General features: G+C 50.3%; 8 protein-coding genes across 8 annotated transcripts; 3 read left to right on the top strand and 5 right to left on the bottom strand.

Annotated features, from left to right (window-relative positions):
• Positions 1 to 975: 975 nt before the first annotated feature.
• On the top strand, positions 976 to 2,617 carry AUEXF2481DRAFT_47597 (uncharacterized protein; the record flags this gene model as incomplete). Its single annotated transcript, XM_013486381.1, has 4 exons — positions 976 to 1,044; positions 1,103 to 1,627; positions 1,681 to 2,288; positions 2,350 to 2,617. The coding sequence occupies 4 exons, from the start codon at positions 976 to 978 to the stop codon at positions 2,615 to 2,617; spliced, it is 1,470 nt and encodes a 489-aa protein (XP_013341835.1).
• Positions 2,618 to 3,085: 468 nt separating this feature from the next.
• AUEXF2481DRAFT_6778 (uncharacterized protein) lies at positions 3,086 to 5,454 on the bottom strand (the record flags this gene model as incomplete). Its single annotated transcript, XM_013486252.1, has 4 exons — positions 3,086 to 3,638; positions 3,700 to 4,333; positions 4,393 to 5,227; positions 5,281 to 5,454. The coding sequence occupies 4 exons, from the start codon at positions 5,452 to 5,454 to the stop codon at positions 3,086 to 3,088; spliced, it is 2,196 nt and encodes a 731-aa protein (XP_013341706.1).
• A 422-nt stretch (positions 5,455 to 5,876) lies between these two features.
• AUEXF2481DRAFT_41958 (uncharacterized protein) lies at positions 5,877 to 8,319 on the top strand. Its single transcript, XM_013486340.1, has 4 exons — positions 5,877 to 6,049; positions 6,115 to 6,870; positions 6,927 to 7,229; positions 7,292 to 8,319. The coding sequence occupies exons 1-4, from the start codon at positions 5,987 to 5,989 to the stop codon at positions 8,090 to 8,092; spliced, it is 1,923 nt and encodes a 640-aa protein (XP_013341794.1). The 5' UTR covers positions 5,877 to 5,986; the 3' UTR covers positions 8,093 to 8,319.
• Positions 8,320 to 9,245: 926 nt separating this feature from the next.
• On the bottom strand, positions 9,246 to 10,721 carry AUEXF2481DRAFT_67538 (uncharacterized protein; the record flags this gene model as incomplete). The annotated part of the gene is made up of 2 exons (XM_013486397.1): positions 9,246 to 10,562; positions 10,653 to 10,721. The coding sequence occupies 2 exons, from the start codon at positions 10,719 to 10,721 to the stop codon at positions 9,246 to 9,248; spliced, it is 1,386 nt and encodes a 461-aa protein (XP_013341851.1).
• Positions 10,722 to 10,904: 183 nt separating this feature from the next.
• On the top strand, positions 10,905 to 12,000 carry AUEXF2481DRAFT_99521 (uncharacterized protein). The gene is made up of 2 exons (XM_013486429.1): positions 10,905 to 11,070; positions 11,126 to 12,000. The coding sequence occupies exons 1-2, from the start codon at positions 10,938 to 10,940 to the stop codon at positions 11,848 to 11,850; spliced, it is 858 nt and encodes a 285-aa protein (XP_013341883.1). The 5' UTR covers positions 10,905 to 10,937; the 3' UTR covers positions 11,851 to 12,000.
• On the bottom strand, positions 11,994 to 13,784 carry AUEXF2481DRAFT_41955 (uncharacterized protein). Its single transcript, XM_013486339.1, has one exon. It carries the CDS (start codon positions 13,594 to 13,596, stop codon positions 12,268 to 12,270), a length of 1,329 nt encoding a protein of 442 aa, XP_013341793.1. The 5' UTR covers positions 13,597 to 13,784; the 3' UTR covers positions 11,994 to 12,267.
• A 2,327-nt stretch (positions 13,785 to 16,111) lies between these two features.
• AUEXF2481DRAFT_31273 (uncharacterized protein) lies at positions 16,112 to 17,001 on the bottom strand (the record flags this gene model as incomplete). Its single annotated transcript, XM_013486298.1, has 2 exons — positions 16,112 to 16,657; positions 16,771 to 17,001. The coding sequence occupies 2 exons, from the start codon at positions 16,999 to 17,001 to the stop codon at positions 16,112 to 16,114; spliced, it is 777 nt and encodes a 258-aa protein (XP_013341752.1).
• A 441-nt stretch (positions 17,002 to 17,442) lies between these two features.
• AUEXF2481DRAFT_90462 (uncharacterized protein) lies at positions 17,443 to 18,965 on the bottom strand. Its single transcript, XM_013486423.1, has 2 exons — positions 18,815 to 18,965; positions 17,443 to 18,758 (listed from the first exon to the last, which is right to left on the bottom strand). The coding sequence occupies exons 1-2, from the start codon at positions 18,932 to 18,934 to the stop codon at positions 17,727 to 17,729; spliced, it is 1,152 nt and encodes a 383-aa protein (XP_013341877.1). The 5' UTR covers positions 18,935 to 18,965; the 3' UTR covers positions 17,443 to 17,726.
• Between the last annotated feature and the right edge of the window lie 127 nt (positions 18,966 to 19,092).

Raw genomic sequence — 19,092 nt, 5'->3', positions numbered from 1 at the left:
GCGACAGAAGCAGCAGACACATGATAACGATCCTATGTCAATCTTTCCCCTCATGAAAGGCTTCTCAGCACTTCAAACAATGCTTGTCTTCAGCTTGCAGATCACAGCTATCAGAAGAATCACGTCCATTCAGCCTACGTCTGGGAGAAACGGCGACTACATGATTTCCCCATTGCTCACTATAAAGTAGGCTACACACGGAGTGAGATGTAATCACCGTACGACTACAGGCAATCGATGTATATCACGACTAAGCATGTTCGTATGCAGATAGCCATGTTACTCCTGGACACATCCCATACACCACATTATAATTCCAGACGGCGGTCTGCACGGCGGGAAGATTTCCACCACTCCCATCCCCGCACGAGGTTGCACATCATTAGCTTGGCCAAAAGCTTGAGAACCAGCGATATGGGTCCAATCAGAATCTCTGATATGTGGTTCGATCCTGCGTTATCCTGTTTCTGTTGCTTTCTGGCCCAGGCACGCTCAACACCTCCTCTCGTATAACGCACCTATCTCGCAATCCCCCACGGATGTCCGAAGGAAGAATACAGCTTTCTTCATGCCCTCGGCCAATCTCCGCTCGCTATGATCTGGGTATCGCTGTTGACGTGCTAATGTTGAACACAGATCGTCGCGAGGAATGGCTTCTTGTCGTGACAATCCCGAATTACCCTGGCTGACCTATGCGAGCATGGGTCGCGTGCCACTGTCTCTGGCCGACCCCTCGGCCTGTAGTCATCGATGCCCAGAGATCGAGCTCTATGAATGCATGCTACGATAACGTGCTGCACATTCGTGGTTTGCGCTTGCAAGGGTGAAAGTCCGCAGGCTGTCAGGTAGGAAGATGTTCGGAGTTAAGACTCGTCTGGTCGAGAATTGAAGTTATTGGAGGAGTGTCATAAGTAGTCCTGTGGTGTCCCCAGATCCAGTTCTCATTTTGCCTCTATCATTTCAATCGTACTCAAGATGATTGCTCTCTCTGGCTCACTCGCACTGCTAGGAATAGGCTTTGCGGTGCTTTTCTGGTTGACACAGGTATGTCTAACCATATCAACATCTTCAAAGGCTTTTGCTGACGCTAGCTCGATATTAGGTTATATATATTTCACTCACCTCACCACTGAAAGACGTGCCGGGCCCATGGATTAGTCGCTACACTAATCTAAAGCTGAAGTTCGCTGTCACCGGAGGACGCCGTATCTTCTACATCGACGATTTACACAAGAAACATGGCCCCATTGTCAGGATCTCGCCCACAGAGATCGCCATCTCAGACCCTGCTGCTTTCAAGCAGATCCATGCAGTCTCTTCCAAATTTGCCAAGGACATCTGGTATGAGAAGTTGACGAACTTCCCTCGTCTGAGTGTCTTTACCATGCGCAACCCTCGTGAACATGGTCAACGCAGGAAGCTCTTTGCTCGTGGCTTTAGTAAGACTTATCTTAGAGAACACTGGGAGCCTACTGTGCGTCAGAAGACTTTGCTCGCTGTGGAGAAAATCAAAGTCGACGCTCAGACTGGTGTTGCTGATCTTCTCAAGTGGTGGACCTTCATGGCTACAGACATTGTTGGTGTCCTTGGCTTCGGCGAGTCGTTTGGTATGCTTGAGCTTGGGAAGGTAAGCCGCTTATGTCTTTCAACACTGCCAGTATGTTGACCAAGCTTCACCAGAAAACCGAATACATCCGTGTTCTCGAAGCAGCTCTCATCGGCAACGGCATCGGCGCCGAGATGCCATGGCTTCGTGCCATCGGAAGTCGCATCCCCTTCAAACCATTAAAAGAAGCCTTCAACTCGAGCGCGTATATCCTCGGCTACGGCACAAAAGCCGTCGAGAATGCACGCAAAGGCGGTCAAGACTCCAATCTCATGGCGACCATCATGGCCGAAGCCGAAAAAGGCGAAACCTGCGTCGACGATATGGACGTCCGCACGGAGTCCACCAGTCTCATCTTCGCCGGCTCAGGCACAACTGCCAATACCATGACATTTCTCTCATGGGCAGTCATATCACGACCACAACTTCGTTTGACTCTGGAAGAGGAAGTCGCAAAACTTGGCGAAAACTTTACTGATGCAGACTTGGAACAACTGCCTCTCCTCAACGCCGTCATAAACGAAACATTACGTCTCTACTGCGCAGTCCCTGGTAGTCTTCCTCGCGTGGTACCCGAAAGTGGGGCGACGTTGAATGGCTACTTTATCCCCCAGGGCACCACAGTGAGCACTCAAGCCTACACCCTCCACCGTGACGAAAACCTCTGGCCAAATGCCCTGACGTAGGTTTTTTCCTTCCTTTCCCACCACTCTTTTCTTCTTTCTCTACTAACATATTTCAAGCTACGATCCCACTCGCTGGCTCAACGGCAAAGAACAATCTCCAGCTGCAAAAAGCACATTCTGCGCTTTCGGCGCGGGAGCATACAGTTGTCTAGGCATTAACCTCGCATGGATGGAATTAAGATATGCGACTGCGTTTTTGTTCCGTGAGTGTAGAGGTATGCGTGTTTCTCCGGGTATGGCGAAGGGTTGTATGGACTTGGAGAATTACTTTGTTATTGTGCCCAAGGGGCACAAGTGTGAGGTCACACTTCGTGGCGAGGACTAGATAGAGTTGCAGAGAGCTGGGGCGGAGGGGGTTTCTACAATGTGACGAGGTACAAAATAACAAAGGTCGTCTAGAGCCATGCATCTCGTGGGACACGAAGTTGGGTCTTGTGGTGAATTAACGATTATTTGTTTGATCAGAGTACAAAAAGACTAGTCCATTTTACTAGCAATACCATACCATACCATACCATACCATACCATACCATACCATACCATACCATACCATACCATACCATACCATACCATACCATACCAACCATACCATACCATACCATACCATTCCCTATCTATTGTACCCCATCCACCGAGGTCCGCCTAAGTCAAGAACACTAAACGCCGCAAGTAACAATAGAGACAGCTCTGACAATCTAAGCGTGTAAGGGTGAAGACGGGACGACAAATGAAAGCGTCCAGAAGCTTGCGCTCAACGCACTATGGTCTCGAATACTCGAAAGCTAGTACAAAGTCAACCGACCTGAGTGCTGTCCGTCCAAGCACTGGATTCAAAGCCAGGAAGGAAGTGGCCAGGTTGAGATCTTCTAAGCAGATCATTTATCATTCCGTCGTTCTTAATTCCGTCGATTCGTTGCCAGCTGTCGCGGCATGACTGTTCGGGTGCGTTTGCAATATCTTGGATGGCGAAGCTGTCAAGATGTTCTTGACGCTGTTCTTGTCGATGTCCATTGTCTTTCCATGGGTAGCAGCACTCTGAACTCGATTCGCCGGCGGTCTTGAACGGTCTCCTAATCAGGTCATGCAAATCGCGAGCAGTGTTGACCACGTCAGGTCCAAGTGGGTGTTGACCCATGGCAGTGGTGTGTAGTATAGTGTAGAAGCGGCTCAATGTGGAGTGGAACTGTCCGGCAGCTACATCCTTTTGACTGCAGACACCGAGAAAGTCGAGGCAAGCACGTGCAAGATCTAATTCATAGCCCAGAGCTGTAGCAGACTGAACTCCAGCGTACAGCATTTCTGCTACGTGGTGGAGGATGAGCACACAGCTAGAGTAGGCTTGAAAGCTATCCACGTGTCAGTATTACCATTGTATACAGCACTATTTCCAGACAAGCAGAAACTTACATGCAGATCCAGCATCTTTGAACGATGCCGCCCTCGACATACAGGCGTCTGAACAACTTGGCGGACTCTCTTGCGGCAGTTTTCGCCTGCGCTATCAGATCGTTGAGCACATTTTCGTGCCCTGTAAGCAAATTGTCTTGGTCATGCATACTCTGCAAAACACGACGGAGAAGCATGATCTGAGCTCCGAAATAGAGGAAGTTGACGTAATAGATGGTCCTTCGCAACTCGAATGATATGTCAGGGTTGTTCTCCAGTTCGGTAGAGCGCATCTCGTGCGGCAGATTCTGTTGCCAGTGTTGTAGATCATTGGTAATCGTCTCGACCGTGCGAGAACTCAAGCCTTTGAAGGACAAGCTGAGTCGTAGCATGTCAAACTTGATGACTGCAATCTTGATCATCTCGGTCGTAACCTTTTCTTCAAGATCTTCACCATCGATCTCGAAATCTTTCAGATTCATAATGTCTTTCGACAACTGCAAACCTGAAACATAACCAAGAGTCGAGGACAACCAGGTCTCAAGAAAGACGAGTACTCGCCAGGTTTTTCTGAGCTCCATCCATTGGCTCCGCGCCATGTTAGGTGGACACACATGACCAATTGGCGGTCGTGACAGAAGATTTAACCCCATTTCTATGATCCTTTGTTAGTAAAACACACAAGTATGTCGAAAGACACAATCGATGACTTACCCACAAACGTCATGGCGACTTTCTCCTTGCTCATGATGTTGAACATTCCCAACATAGCACAGACTTTGGCAGCTCGATTGGCATCAACGCTGACCACGTCTTCCAAGAGGTGTTTAGCACAACTGTACATGTTCATCTCAGTTCCCTCTAGAAGAGTTTCTTTGATGTATTGCGAACCGAGTGCGCCTACAGCGCAGAGTTCACAAGCAGCTACGCGCATCGCTTGTTTATCGCCTTGGCTAGACAACATCTCAAACTGTGCGTCGAGATGGCTGGGTAGAAAGACATGAAAGAGTTTACCGGCTTCGATGTAGAAGGCATTGATGCACTTCCGGAGAACGTCCAAACTCGGCAGGGGTCTCTCAAAATCGGAGAATGGTTGGTAGGGTGTTTCAACCGGTAGAATATCATTCTCGAAAGGTGCCGGGGGAATTGGTTTAGTGTTAGACTCAGAACTCCGCGATCGTGAAGTGTACGAAGCTTGAGTTGTGTCGGCGTTGGAGGGAGGTGAGGGAGGTGATGGCGCCGAAGAGATGGAAGAATCGGAGGCCCGATGGTGCAAAGGATGAGGCTGGGATTTGCCCAGGGTCAGCGTGGACAAGAGCTGTTTGGTTCCGTCACAAGTCCGGAGATCATCAAGCATGCCCTGAGCCTGAGACGGGGAAGCGGATCGCAGAGCCTCGATGAATTTCTGCATACGATCGGACTCGGTCACGAGAGATGCATTTTTCCTCTTCAAAGCAGTAAATCGAGTCTCCCCAGGGTTTACAGTGTACTCGCAAGAGTCAATGCCCTTGACGATACAACGCTGGCATCTTGGACGCGTGCCATCACACTGTCAAAATTTAGCAATGGTTCGCGAACCATATCGACAGTTTTCCTGGTTACCTTCAATTTTTTCAGACGGCATTCTTGACATGCAGCATTGATAGTACCGCGTCTTGACCTGGTAGACTTTAAAGGATAATTATTCTGCAGAGGTTGCAAAACAGCGGCAGCATCATTCGGACGAACAGGCTGAGGGGCTAGCGGACGCGAGACAGCCAGCACCGGCGGCGACATGGCTTTGGGAACAGCGATACTGGCATGTAAACATGAAGAAATGAAAAGTAGGCAAGAAGTCGCTGAGATCGGAAACGGAAGGGGCTCCGACACACGAACGAGGGGTCCAACGCCACTCAGGGTCTAGGTCGGGAAAGTGCTAAGCAGTCGGAACGAGAAACGACGAAAGAAAGAGCACGCATGGCGGTAGAAGGAGCAAGTTACGGCGGATTCAAGATCAGTTCTTCCATCCCCCTCGCAACAAAAACCCGATAAGTGGCAAAGAGGCATATCCATGGTGCGTTACAGCGAGCATGGGCCGGTGTCTTTTTACGGCCGACGAGTTGTGCGTGTGTGACGGACTTGTTTCGATGCGGTCAGGGTCACCGCGGGTCTGACGCATCGCCATCTATGACTCTATGCAATGTAATGTGGGGAAAGTTGAAGCTCCAAGCACCTTGATATTTACCTGGTCGCCTGGCGTGCTTCTCAATTCCTTGTCGAAACACAAGCAGATAGCTATATTGTTCCTCAGTAACTTGTAAGCAAGACAATGGCGACACGGAACGACCGTTACAACAAGCTCTCGCCGCAGGAGCGCCGTGCTGGCGAATCGGTATGCGCCTCGCCACCTTGATGCAAACACGGCAACAAAGCAGCTCTAATTTACCATGAGCGTAGGCTCTCAGCGACTTTGCCGACTACGTCCAAAAGCAACAGGCCAAACGTCGCCATCCCCAGGACCAGGAGCCAGCAAACGGCACTCAGCCTGCCGCCGCGACCGAAGAGCATGCTGAGCTCGACATTCTCGACTCTCTCAACCTCAGTGACGAACCCACCAATGCCCGACTAAAACACCTCTTCCTTGACAAGTCTGACGATGTTGACGAGAGTATAAGCACGCTTGCAGGTCTCGTCAACGGCCGTCTGGAGGATGGCCATGGAGAGGCCATGTTCGATCTTGGTCTGGAGGACAACGGCGACTCGATGGGCTTTGACAAGGAAGACTGGGACTTTGCCCTGGCAAGACTACACATCATCACCGAATCATTAGGCGCCGACTACCGTTTACTGATGACCAAAAATGTTGGAGGCGAGGCCGAAGTCGATGTTAGTCCCAAAGAGAAGGCATGCAGTGGAAAGTTGATGATCAGGCGGCGGCCGAGCTCGGTTGATAATGTCATCGAGACGCGAATAGCTGTCGTCGGCAACGTTGATGCTGGAAAGAGCACCATGCTTGGCGTCCTGGTCAAAGGTGGACTTGACGACGGGCGTGGAAAGGCGCGTGTCAACCTGTTCCGTCACAAGCACGAGATTGAAAGTGGAAGGACAAGTTCGGTGGGTATGGAAATCATGGGCTTCGACAGCAAGGGTGAGGTCGTCATGGCTCAAACTGCCGGTCGCAAGTTGTCCTGGGAGGAGATTGGCAACAGATCGGTATGTGCTGCACGTTGTTGCGTCTACTTGGCTCGCTCGACTAACCGTTCTCCTAGGCCAAAGTTATTGGCTTCACCGATCTAGCTGGCCACGAACGCTACTTGCGCACCACCGTCTTCGGTATGCTCAGCAGCGAACCCAACTACTGTCTGCTCATGGTCGCTGCGAACAACGGCCTGATTGGCATGAGCAAAGAGCATCTCGGAATCGCTCTCGCCCTCAACGTACCAGTCATGGTCTGCATCACCAAAATCGACATCTGCCCGCCGCAGATTCTCCAACAAACCATCACCCAGTTGACCAAGATTCTGAAATCGCCCGGTGCTCGGAAAATCCCCATCTTCATCAAGAACAAGGAGGTGAGTATTCTGCACAACCGTAGTATATCAAGAACCGTGCTAACCACTTGCTCCTCTATCAGGAGTGCATCAACACTGCTACTCAGTTCATCAGCCAGCGTATCTGCCCCGTCTTCCAAGTCTCCAACGTGACCGGAGACTCCCTCGACCTCGTCCGCATGTTCCTTAACATCATCCCTCACCACGGCCACTATGATGCCGAGGCCCCCTTCGAGTTCCACATCAACGACACCTTCTCAGTACCCTTCGTCGGCACAGTAGTGTCAGGAGTGGTCAAATCTGGCGTAGTCCACGCAGGCGACACCATACTGGTTGGACCCGACGGACTCGGCAACTTCACAACGACCAGTATCAGAAGCATCGAGCGCAAGCGAATAGGCGTTCCCGCATGTAGCGCGGGTCAAAGTGCTAGTTTCGCGCTGAAAAAGGTGCGCAGAAAGGACGTACGCAAAGGTATGGTATGCCTTCTCAAAAACGACGACCTACCGCCGAAAGTCCATCGCGAATTCGTCGCCGAAGTGCTCATTCTCAGTCACGCGACCACCATCAAGACGAAATACCAGGCTATGCTGCATGTGGGCCCAATCTCTCAAACGTGTGCTATCATCGACATCGATAGAGCGTACATCCGAACTGGCGATCGTGCTACCGTGGCTTTTCGCTTTGTACAGAGACCAGAGTTCCTGTCTGTCGGCGACCGCATACTCTTCAGAGAAGGAAGGACGAAAGGTCTTGGTATTGTCAAGGCTGTTGGCTATGACCCTAGCAAACCGCTCAACCCTGACGCTGGTAAGCAGAAGGCTGTCGCTAGCGCTGCTGTGGATGCTACTCCCGCTGCTGCTCCGCCCACTGCTACTGTGTAAAGATACAATCTTTCACCATGCAGGCTGGGTCGCAACAACATCGTCTAATTTGATGATGCACATATTGGCAGATTTGGCATTGCGGGACTTTCAGGCGCGTAACGGTCGCTTGCAAAGGCGTAGGAGGTGTACATTCTCTATTATCACATCATTGTTCCTAGCTTCTAGATGACATGTGTATATGAATCAAACGATCACTACTTCCCGAGATCATATTCTGGCTAGCAGCTGTCTTTCCTCGTATGATAAATCTCTCGTTATTGATTACGAGTGAATGAATGTCGATCGCCCTACATGGTGAACATATGAGGACTGTAACACGGCTCTCTTCCGACGCGATTGAGTGATTGTCCTTCACGGAGCCCAAGAAAGACTCGACCATCTTGTTCTGCTCAGGTACAGTCGTCACTGAATGCATCGGTTCTGATGATTGAATTCATGGATGGCGTTGTGCGCACAAGAGCAAGCGCGCTCAATATAGAGACAAGGAGATACCTTTGTCATCGAGGCAAAACATCTGCAGTAATATTCGAAGACATCATGGTAGCATCTTATCTTTGTAAAGACACAAAAAAAAAAAGGAAACGCGGCCATTTAGTAAATACCAAAAGGAAACATTGAACAAGTTGCGAGGTGCGAGAAAAAGTGCAAAAAGAAAAGACCTTCAAAGAAAGGTCTGTCAACGGGTGTGCATAGGAATCGAACCAGACCTCTCCCAAGCTACCCTCCTTCTGCGTGAAACACAGGCGGGGAATTACAAACAAGGACGTGCTAACCACTGCACCACCGCACCCAATTGACTGATAGAGGGGCACTGGAATTTAATCGAATATATGTGTTGGAAAGTGAGGTGGTAAAGTGAGGTTGGGTGAGGGTGTTTGAGGAGGTCACGTGCGGTTGGCTGGAGGTGTGAGCCGGCGATGGTGTTGCGATGCTCTTGGTCTGGTCTTCGTACAGGGGATCTGACTTGTAGTGACATCCAGGTCTTCTTCGTCCCTGGGAGATGCTATTGACGTCTAAGCTCTCGAGGACCTTTTGCGTGGATGTGTTGAATCCAGTTCATGACCACATGGTCCAGTCCAGGCCATACGCTGACATGAGTATGTGAATGAGTGGCACGTCGGATAGGGATCGTGGATCATATCGTCGAAGTTCAATCATCCTTTGTTTTCTCTTCGACAATATCTTGTCCTGGAAGCGTCGCTGCTTGTGTAGTACTGTTAAGAGCACGTTTCCTCTGGCTTGACATTGCCTTCTTATGCCTCTTGCTGTTGACGTGTACTGTCCAATCACTCTCCGTGACAGATGTCGTATTGCAGACTTCGCAATGTTTGCGGCTCCAGAGATCAGCTCGGGTGCTAGTATCAGGTTTGGAAGCCGTCAACATTTCAGCTGCGAGAGGCGACAGACTTGAAGGATCCGGAAGTGCTTCTTCTTTGAGGAACGCGTCTACTATCTTGAGTCCAGCTTCCGATACGTTCTGCTGCCAGTTTTCAAGGTCTGAGCCGTCGAGCATGAAGAAAGAACCTTTGGCTCCGGCAGTATCGATGGCATTGTTGAGTTTAATGCGGATCCATCGAATCTGGCGCTTTGAGTACTGTCTTGTGCCAGCTTTAGTCTTCTCGATAGCCTGTAGAAGTAGTTTATTGTATTGTGCAGGGCTAGTGTCGCCTTTCTCCAGCGCGGCTTGGTAGTCGAGGAACTCCTTGTAGCCGATGGCAACCCAGATACCCCTCGTCGTGTCGATCGACTCACCATCAGCGATCCTGCCATTGTAAAAGTTTAGGAGAGCTGAGACTTCGTCCAAGAGTCCTTGTGCAACCATCTTGTCGACGCGGGTGTCGAGACGTTTCGAGAGTGCATCTGATTGGGCACCCACCCATAACACCAGAGTCCTCATGCGTAGAAGAGATGCGTCTTGGGCATCTTCTGAGAGCAAGCTCTGACCAGCAGTCTCGCGGCGTGTTCTTTGCTCCTCGTACATGTCTGAGGCCTTGCGACCGGTTTGGAGCCAAATTTCGAGACTCCTTTGAATCTTGCGGCGATCGTTGGGATGCCATCTATCTGCCATCACCGGATCAACCTCTCTTAGCTTCTCAAGAAGTACTTCGGTGGGTTCTTCGAGGATGGCCGGTTTTTCTGCATTCTTGACCGGCTCTTCGTCGTGAGCCTTGTTCGTAAGTGCATCGTGAAATAGCAAAGACTGTGTGTAGTAATGTGTGCCACCGACTAGAATGGGCAACCGGCCTCTTGCACGAATCTCGCTGATTTTGGCAAGCGCATTCGAAACAAAATTGCCTACAGTCCAAGTTTCTTCGTCCAGGCCTATACAACCAAGGAGATGATGAGGAACGCCTTCACGTTCATTTTCAGGCATCTTGTTTGTAATAATAGGCAAGCCCTCATAGAGCTGCATAGCATCACCGTTGATGATTTCACCATTGTATTTACGTGCAATATTCACGGCCAACTATTTTTTCCAAAAAAATATGAGTAATTTGCTCCTTCTCTTTCGTGATCGCAGCATTTTCGTGGACCTTTGGAAAATATCCAGACTTACCTCAGACTTGCCTGTGCCCGTAGCACCGACTACTGCGACAAGCGGCGCGCGCCCTGTCAAGTTGGACATGCTAGAAAATCGACAAACGGTTCTTCTCAACATCAAACCGATGTTGACATGTTGATTTGCGCTGCGAATCGAGACTGGGAAGATTTGAAAGACGCCATGGAAAGTGTAAAATCACGTGATGGAATCAAGGGCCTGGCCCATGTCGTCTTTCTTCCATTCCTGTTTTACCATAATGATTCATCATACGTCTTGAAAACATACAATTCGGAAAGAAAAATGGCACCTACTGAACGTCTCTCACCGAAGGTTGATGTCAACAACTTGACATTTGCGTTCCCGGATGGCAGTACTGGTCTTCAAAAGGTCGCTTTGGAGCTGCCCGCAAACAGCAGGACCCTGCTGATCGGCGGTATGTGATTCTGTCCATAATGCGCGTTATGATCAAATACTGACAGATGACATAGCCAATGGTGCTGGAAAGACCACTTTGCTTAGACTCTTGTCTGGAAAGCGCATGGCACCGAAAGGAACCGTCAGCATCGCAGGCATTGATCCTTTTGCTGAGGGTCTCGAGGGTGTGACGTATTTGGGCATGGAATGGACATTGAACTCAATCACTCGCACTGATATCGATGTGCCGACACTACTGTCATCAGTAGGCGGTGATGCCTATCCCGAGCGAAGGGATGAGTTGGTCAAGATCCTCGATGTTGATCTGAAATGGCGTCTTCACGCCGTCTCTGACGGTGAGAGAAGACGTGTTCAGCTGTGTATGGGTCTGATCAGGCCATGGACCGTTCTTCTGTTGGACGAGATCACCGTGGATCTGGATCTGCTCTCTCGTTACAACTTTTTGCAATTCCTCAAGAGAGAGACCGAGTCTCGTCCTTGCACCATTGTCTACGCAACACATATTCTGGACAACTTGGCCGACTGGCCTACTCATCTTGTCCACATGTCTCTCGGAAAGGTGAGACAGTGGGGTGCTATGGAGACCTTTGACGTCGAGGGCGCCCAAGGTGGTCGTTCTGGCAACAGTCTTTTGGGAGAGCTTGTCCTGGAGTGGCTACGTGAGGACCTCCAGGAGCGTGGTCCGCGTAACGGCCAGCAGTCAGAGAGCAAGACTTACGATTCTCATGAAGGAAAGGGTGGTTACGGTCAGTTGAAGGCTCCTCCACGTGGCGCTTAGATCGCCTGAACAAGAGCATATTAAAATCGAGCATGGCGTTTACGGAGCAGGGAAATTTATCATGATACAGGTAGTAGCCCATTCAACATAGAGGCATAATTCACTAGACATTGCATGACACGAACATTGGCCAAAAATTTGAATGAGGAGTGAAAGTGCTTTTGATTGTCATTGCGCTGTTGAAGCAATGAATGTGAAAATGTCCGAAATCTAGTTGATTGACCCATAAAACGCCTTGCTGTAATCCTGGTTTATCCCAAACCTCGCTCGACAAGTTTTTCCGAAAACGCCAGATTTGCTTGCTAAATAAAGCTTTGACCATAAACTCGTGCAATTGGGTATAGTGTGCAGAAGAATAAGAGAGAAAGAAAAGAGAACGCCGTTCCGTCGTGCAAGAATAGAAGAAGCGAAAAGTGCTCATGAGAGACGGAGTTGGTCGACATCCTCGTTGAGTTCTGATCCATCGTAGTCGTTAATCTCGATACGGTAGCTAGGGGGGCTGGCCGGGATGTCTTCGTAGAGAGGGGGTTGTTCGTCTTCCCAGGCGATGCCCATACCACTACGTTCGGTAACGTTGATGTTGAATTGGGTGCGCAAAACTCTAGCAGCGCCTGTAGGAGTGGCTTGGTTGGGCTTCTTGTTGGGGGCCCATTCTTCGGCAATGACAAGCTCCAAAACCATGACGTGGTTGATCTTGAGGCCAGAAGGGCTGTCAACGTCGCATTGAGGCTTCAGGCCACTGTCGATGGAAGCGGTGAATTCACCTTCGAGCTGACCGTCTGCGAAGTCGGTCTTCCAGCCAGACTTGAGATCATCGCTGCCAATATCCCTCGTGTGCTCGTGCTGGATGCCTCTGCCCTCACCGCCAACCTTGGCCATGTGCTTTGGGCATGCTGGCGAGACAAATTTCTCTTGCTCTTCAATACGCCACGTCAACTTCCTGAGGCGCCATCTGATTTGTGTGTCCTCTTTCTTGGTGGTAATGCCGGACATACGAGCATACACGGGGAAGTCGCCAATTGGGTGGATGACCGAGGGCAGAGTGACGTTGAGAGTCAAGTTGGTAGGAGGGAAGATTCTGACCGAGTTCTTGTCGTTGCCAGGACGAATGGCACGGTTGATGACGACAGGGCGGATGTACTCTGCGACTTCGCCGTTGACAGTCTCAGCGCGGGCGAACAGCTTGTAGTCAATGCTGCCAATGTGTCCGTGGGCTGTGGTTGGCAGGTGGCCAGGGATAAGGTAGCTGAAGGGGAAATCGTGGTTGCCGGTTGACAATTCGGCATTGTTGTCCAAAAAGTTCCACTCCTTGAGGTCTGTTGTCTTTGAAGCGCAGTCTTTGCAGTGGTCTCCCACTGGTCGCTTGGTCGAGGTGATTGCTCGGAAGATGAGGTTGAACGACTTGATGGCGGCGGGTGCTGCGCCAGTCACGACAAGTTGCATACGACCAGAAAAGAGAGAACCCGAGGAATGTTGGGGGCTATCCAGGAACAAGACTGGGGGAGACTCTACGACCATGTCAAGCTTGATGTGTCTTGCAGCCTGGCGACTGAGACTCGACTCGCGTCTGCCATCCTTGTCCTTCTTGTCGTGTGAGTGGCTCTTGCCAAAGTGAGGGCGTCTGAGGTGCTCCATGCTGTCGGGACGAGAGTCGTCTGATCGTACTGAGGATGCGCTGCGTTTCTTTTCAGGGACGGGTCTAAGAAGAGGTGATGGAAAGTCGAACCCCAGGATACGACCGGGCATGGCTAAGCGTCCAGGAAACTACTGGCTGGCAATGAATTTTCGAGTGACGGTATTCTGATCCGGGGTAGCTGATCGGCGTTGGTGGATTTCACGAGGAATGGACTCCGTTATGGACAAAGGGCGTGAGGGACGAGGAGGGCTGGACGAGGGAAACAATGAGCAGATTATCATTCAGGTGTCCAGGAGCTCCAAGACTTTTAAAAACTGTAAATAGTCGGGGTCGAAAACTCTGCTGTCATAGTGACTTCTCAAAATTGACTAATTTTGAGTTTACGCGATGCTAAGACCTTGTGATCAGACCTGGCATCAAGCCACTTTCCACGCATCTCTCAGTTGGGATGGCAGAATACACGCTTCGGCTCCCCCTTCTTAGATCGGCTGAATACCCAGTCGCCCTGCATTTTACACCAGCAAGCAATAGTCCATATCTCCCTCGCACGCAATGCCCATCGAATGTCCCTATCTATGAAACATCTGAGTAGGAAGGTGCATCCAACGGCCTTCTATGGACCTTCCGAAAGACGCTGTTTCCTTGGCTGCCGTTAGCACAATCGCCCCGAAAGAGGATCAGACCGATCTGGAATTAAAGTGTCTAGCTCAGGAGCATCCGTCCATCACACGTTTCGCGTCTGGTCATGGGGATCATTGCCGCTTTCCAGACAATGTAACACTCAAGACACTTTAACGATTCTTCTGCATCTCCGGCGACATCGCTCTTTGTCTTCACCCGCATCGAGGGAACTCCCTGTACAGCATGGCATCATCAATACCAGCAACAGTTGCCCCTGGTCCATGTATTAGATCCCCGCGTTGGAGGCGCTCTACGTCAGGACGCGGAGCCGCGCGCTTGCATTGCATGTGCATGGTGACATGATTCAAAAATCAAGCCGAACTCGCTCCTCTAAGGGAGACGACCTCGGACCACCGTAGTGGTCAATGTCGATGTCGCAATGCCAACCTATACACGCACCACAGGATGAGTCACTACAAGGCTGCATACCACTTGGATCGAGCTGACGTGGATATACCGATGTATGACGCGACAACTGAGATCCGTGAAGTGTGATACGAAACACATAATCCTGCTGTCTATGGGTCGCCTTCTGTACGCGAGTCGCGACGCCTTGATAATGATACATTCCGTCGCACGTTCCTCTTTTGCGAGAAGAAAATACCACGTGGAAAAAGAAATTTCTTCAAACCAAGATGCAATTTTGAAAAGATCATCGATCTGACAGAACTTCTTCAGGGTAAAGAAACCGTTTACGCCCTAGAAAAGGAGCTTTACTTCACCGCTCATTTCCACTTCTTTGGTATGCTTCGAGGCCGACTCGCATAGTTGAATCGCAGGTCGTGCTCTTGAACTCTGGCGTGATTTGCGCAAAGCTTTACAAACTCTAGAAGCTGGAAATAAAGGGTCAGGAGAGTGCGGAGCTTTTCTGCCGAAGAACTCAAGCATTGAAGAGTTTGAAGATCCGGAAGATGTCGCCATTGGACGCTATTACATAAAATTTAACCCAGCTGCCTATAAACAAGCACCACAAAATCCACCCTGGTGGTTGCTTGGGGACAACCGAAAGCTGAACTGGAGTCAACGGATTCGAAAAGCACGCCATGAGGAAGCAGTTGGGGTAACACGAAGACAGGAACATATTGCCATCTCGCAATGTCGCCTGTGTTGCACTGTACGCAGCTAACGAGATGTTGCATCCGGATTAGGAACCTCAACGCGAGCTTTGTGGACCTAAAAAGGCTCAAGACGGCCTCCGGCGGCCTCCACGTTCTACAAAATGCAAACGCCATTCGAGGAAGGTCGCAACATCGAAGACGTAAAATGGTGTCGATTGACCGAAACTCATGCCATCGATATATGGAAGACGCCTTGATGTGATAATAGGGCGTGATGGCCCCAGAAAAATTCTGCTGCACTCGCCTCATCCCATAGGGCGTATTGGATACACGTGCTGTGGTGCGGGTAAATGTTGGACGTTGCAACGAGCTTGGAAGAGCATCAAGCCAAACACGTGGGTCGATACTGGACACGAACGAACTGCCTGTGTAGCCGTGGACGGCGATGGTATGGTTCTCAGAAGCGCCCTGCGAGTTCTTTCTTTTGTAAAACCACAAGCGACTGCAGAAAAGCAACACGTGGGTTGTTGCTCCCCAGCTGCTGAATCAAAGGTAATTTGCATCATCATGGAGTACATCTCGATGCATCATTGAATGTATCATTCTTGGTCCAGGATCAAATCATGCTTTCCTGCAGCTGATAGGATCCTTGCGACAACCATGAAGTGTATGAAACGGAATCATATGTCAGTCAGGTGTGTACATACGATGCATACCTGTATCTAGTGGTGCCAGCCTGTGAAGCTGAGGTCAATGCTGCACTGATACTGAACAAGTATCAAATCGGGGCCGAGTCGCTGCTCTAATCGCTTGGATGTCTAGTCGACAATGTCTCGGGATTGAAGCTGTCCAATCCCTTCAGACAAACGACCTCGCTGTTTGAAGCTCAGCTGGCAAGATCAGCTTGAGCCAATTTCCCAAGTTCACACATCTGTCTCACAAACCCCAATTCTCTTCTGTACCCATAAACTCCCTCTTCATCAACCAACAGTTTCGTAACATCAAACTTTGGTATCTCTGTTACCGCAGCTTTCCCCTCAGCATCCAAAGCCTTCAACACATCAACCTGGAACGTAATATGCCTTCTAGCATCCTTTCTCATCGGATTCGCAATCTTGATCACCGGCACATTACCAATATGGCAACAGCGAACCATGGCTTCTGTGTCTTTTGCAATCATCGTCGTGGTCGTCAAAATTTTCCTCAGTGTGTCTGAAATGGAGATTTCGGTACTGACATAGTGAGCTGTTGATGCACCGTCAAAATCTCGCAAACCTCTGGGCCAGTATGCGGTGCCCAATTTCTTCCAGTTTCCTGCCCATTTCACTGTATAGAGTTTTCCATTGTGGAGAACTAGTGTATTGAGGCCTGTTTCAGGGGGATGGTTGAGAAGTTGTGTCTGCCAGGGGGTTGTCACGACTTCCGTCTTACTCTGTCTTGTATTAGCAAAAACCCGATTCATTGGTGATGAGAGAGAGCAGAACTGACCTTATGGCGAAAATTGTTATAGATGCTCACTCTCATGCTTCTACAAGCGCATCTTACTGCTTCCTCATCTTCATCAGAGTCTGCGGAGTATGCATCTTTAAACTCGGAGTTGTTGGGCCCGCAATAGTCGTCATCGGATTGATAAGGACCAGAGTATCCGAAATCAGAGAATCCAAAGGCAGAGTATTCGGAGTCGTAGTCAGAATCAGAGTCTTCGGTGTCTGCGGCTGGTGAAGTGGGCATACAGTTTCCACAGATGACTGTTCTGGGAGCGCTGAATCTAGACATGGTTCTGGAGTTTCGTTGTGTGAGGTTTGAGAATTGGCAAGGGAGGAAGATGTGTTGTGTTGAAGGTCATGATAATCTTTGACTGCTTTGACTAAATGGTGGGTGGGAGGTGAGTCAAGTGTATGACTTGTATGCTTGTGTTAAAATATACCATACGAACAAGCCATAGAAACACAAGGAGTCAACTGAGTCCAGTCATAACTACTCAATCCGTGTGACAAGTATAATATGCTGCTGCCAAAGGCGAAGTTCTAGGTGTAGAGACTCATGAAGCCATGTCATTCCGCGATCACCTGCCTCATCAAGATGGTTTCTTGTTTTGTCGCATGCTCCTCCCACCATGACTTACAGAGACATTCTAACCCCTACTTTCGAGGCAGCCGTGAAATGCTCGAACTTTCAATACAGCAATCGCAACATTTGTAGGGCGCTTAGACATACCGATCGCAAATTGTTGGAACCAGCCATTCTTGTTACCGTGGCAGATGAACCATCTCGACATGAAAGCATTTGAGAACTCTTTTCGAATTTCGTTCATAGCAGAAAAAGGTATAAAGACAACGCCATGGCGCCCCGCCATATGCTAGGTAAGTTTACATATAACATCCAAGATGGAAGTCAAGGTATAGATGTACAGATGTGTGATGTTTGCTCTGATCACACCGAGGACGGAAAGAGCCCAGAGTTTTGAGGAAAGGTAACAGAGGTTGACGTCAAGAGGTGCTCTACGCGCGGAGCTCAGCGGCAGACTTGCCCATCAAGCGTTCGTACTCGGCATCGTCAATTTCAATGTCCTCGCCGTCAGATTCCTCGGCAGCGCGGGCACGCTCCTCGCGTAGTTGCGTGTACTTTGAGCTGGTGTTGCGCTCGATCATCTCTTGGACGTAGAAGGCGGGCTCCTTGTCGATAGGGGCAGCGGTGTGGCGAGCGAGACCAGCGGCGTCGTGCCTTACAGCAGCAGGCCACTCGGCGGCGAACTCGGCGTCCAGGGGGTTAGTCCATCGGATGACTACGCCTTCGGCGGTGTATTGTGGTACTTGTTGGGCAGGAGTGCGCCTCTTGTTCTGACGGCTTCCAATGGGCGGGTGGTAAAAGATCTCTGGTGGCTCAACAGTCAAGTCGACAGAGTCTGGTGAAGCGCTACCACGTGCTTCTAGGGCTGCCGACTGCCCGAGAGCGGTGGACTTTGCCAGGTTGATGACCTCGTCGGCAGCAAGCATCTTCTGGTGTCTCAAACGCATGGCCTTCAAGGCGACCAACTTGTCACCAATGACCTTACGCGATGGTGCATCATCACCGCCCTCCTTCTGCAGTTGCTTCATCATCTCGACCGTGGCTTCCTGGTCCTTGAGCGATTGCTCAAGCAAGGGCAGACCGCCGTCCTGAGCCTCCTTGGCCAAAGCCAACAGCTCCTCACGGATGCGATTTTGCTCCCTCTCGTTTTGCTGCTGCTTCTTCACACCCAGCTCTTCTTGGTGGCGCAATACCCAGGCGAGGTCGGCGATCGAGTTTGCCTTTTGGTCCATGATGATGAATCCGCGTTGCTTCTTCTCGGGCAGTTTTTGGGCTTCCGGATTGGGGTGCTCCCAGTTGTGCTCATGCAGCATACGGAGTTCGCGCAGTTTACGGAAGGCGGACAGACCTTGTGATGTCGAGGGGAAGGTGGCTGTGAGCAGCGGACGCCACATGTCCTTACGAAGTGCCGAGGGAAGCGTCTTCTTTCCAGCAAAGGTGAGTTGCTTGAGGCATTGGTTGTTCTGAGCGACCTGGTTAGACTTGTGGTGTGCAGCAAGCAATGGGATCAGCGACGCACGTTCATGGAGCGCTCCAATGAGTAGACGACCTGGTTGGTCCATATCTGGTGATAGACGAAGAGATGGCGACCATGGTCGGCTAGCCGCTTGGCTAACTTGTCCGTCTTTGACGTCGTCATGGTGGTATGCGATGAACGGGCAATAAATCCGTGACGCTTTCATGAATTGAAGATGTGAAATCGTCCCCCGGGTCTTGGCAGCTCTCCGCTTCCCGCTGCAGCTGCAACTGTCCATCATCATCACATGTCGAAAGATATCCATCAACAGTGCAGTCCAA

Source organism: Aureobasidium subglaciale (assembly GCF_000721755.1).
Source record: "Aureobasidium subglaciale EXF-2481 unplaced genomic scaffold scaffold_17, whole genome shotgun sequence".
Taxonomy (NCBI): Eukaryota; Fungi; Ascomycota; class Dothideomycetes; order Dothideales; family Saccotheciaceae; genus Aureobasidium; species Aureobasidium subglaciale.
This window is presented reverse-complemented; position numbering and strand designations above follow the sequence as displayed.

Coding starts and splice junctions, on each gene's coding strand:
- AUEXF2481DRAFT_41958 (XM_013486340.1), top strand. CDS start 5,987: ATGGCGACACGGAACGACCGTTACAACAAGCTCTCGCCGCAGGAGCGC. Junction 6,050..6,114: donor AGCGCCGTGCTGGCGAATCG/GTATGCGCCTCG, acceptor CCATGAGCGTAG/GCTCTCAGCGACTTTGCCGA. Junction 6,871..6,926: donor AGGAGATTGGCAACAGATCG/GTATGTGCTGCA, acceptor CCGTTCTCCTAG/GCCAAAGTTATTGGCTTCAC.
- AUEXF2481DRAFT_99521 (XM_013486429.1), top strand. CDS start 10,938: ATGGCACCTACTGAACGTCTCTCACCGAAGGTTGATGTCAACAACTTG. Junction 11,071..11,125: donor CAGGACCCTGCTGATCGGCG/GTATGTGATTCT, acceptor CAGATGACATAG/CCAATGGTGCTGGAAAGACC.
- AUEXF2481DRAFT_41955 (XM_013486339.1), bottom strand. CDS start 13,596: ATGCCCGGTCGTATCCTGGGGTTCGACTTTCCATCACCTCTTCTTAGA.
- AUEXF2481DRAFT_90462 (XM_013486423.1), bottom strand. CDS start 18,934: ATGACGACGTCAAAGACGGACAAGTTAGCCAAGCGGCTAGCCGACCAT. Junction 18,759..18,814: donor CATTGGAGCGCTCCATGAAC/GTGCGTCGCTGA, acceptor CAGGTCGCTCAG/AACAACCAATGCCTCAAGCA.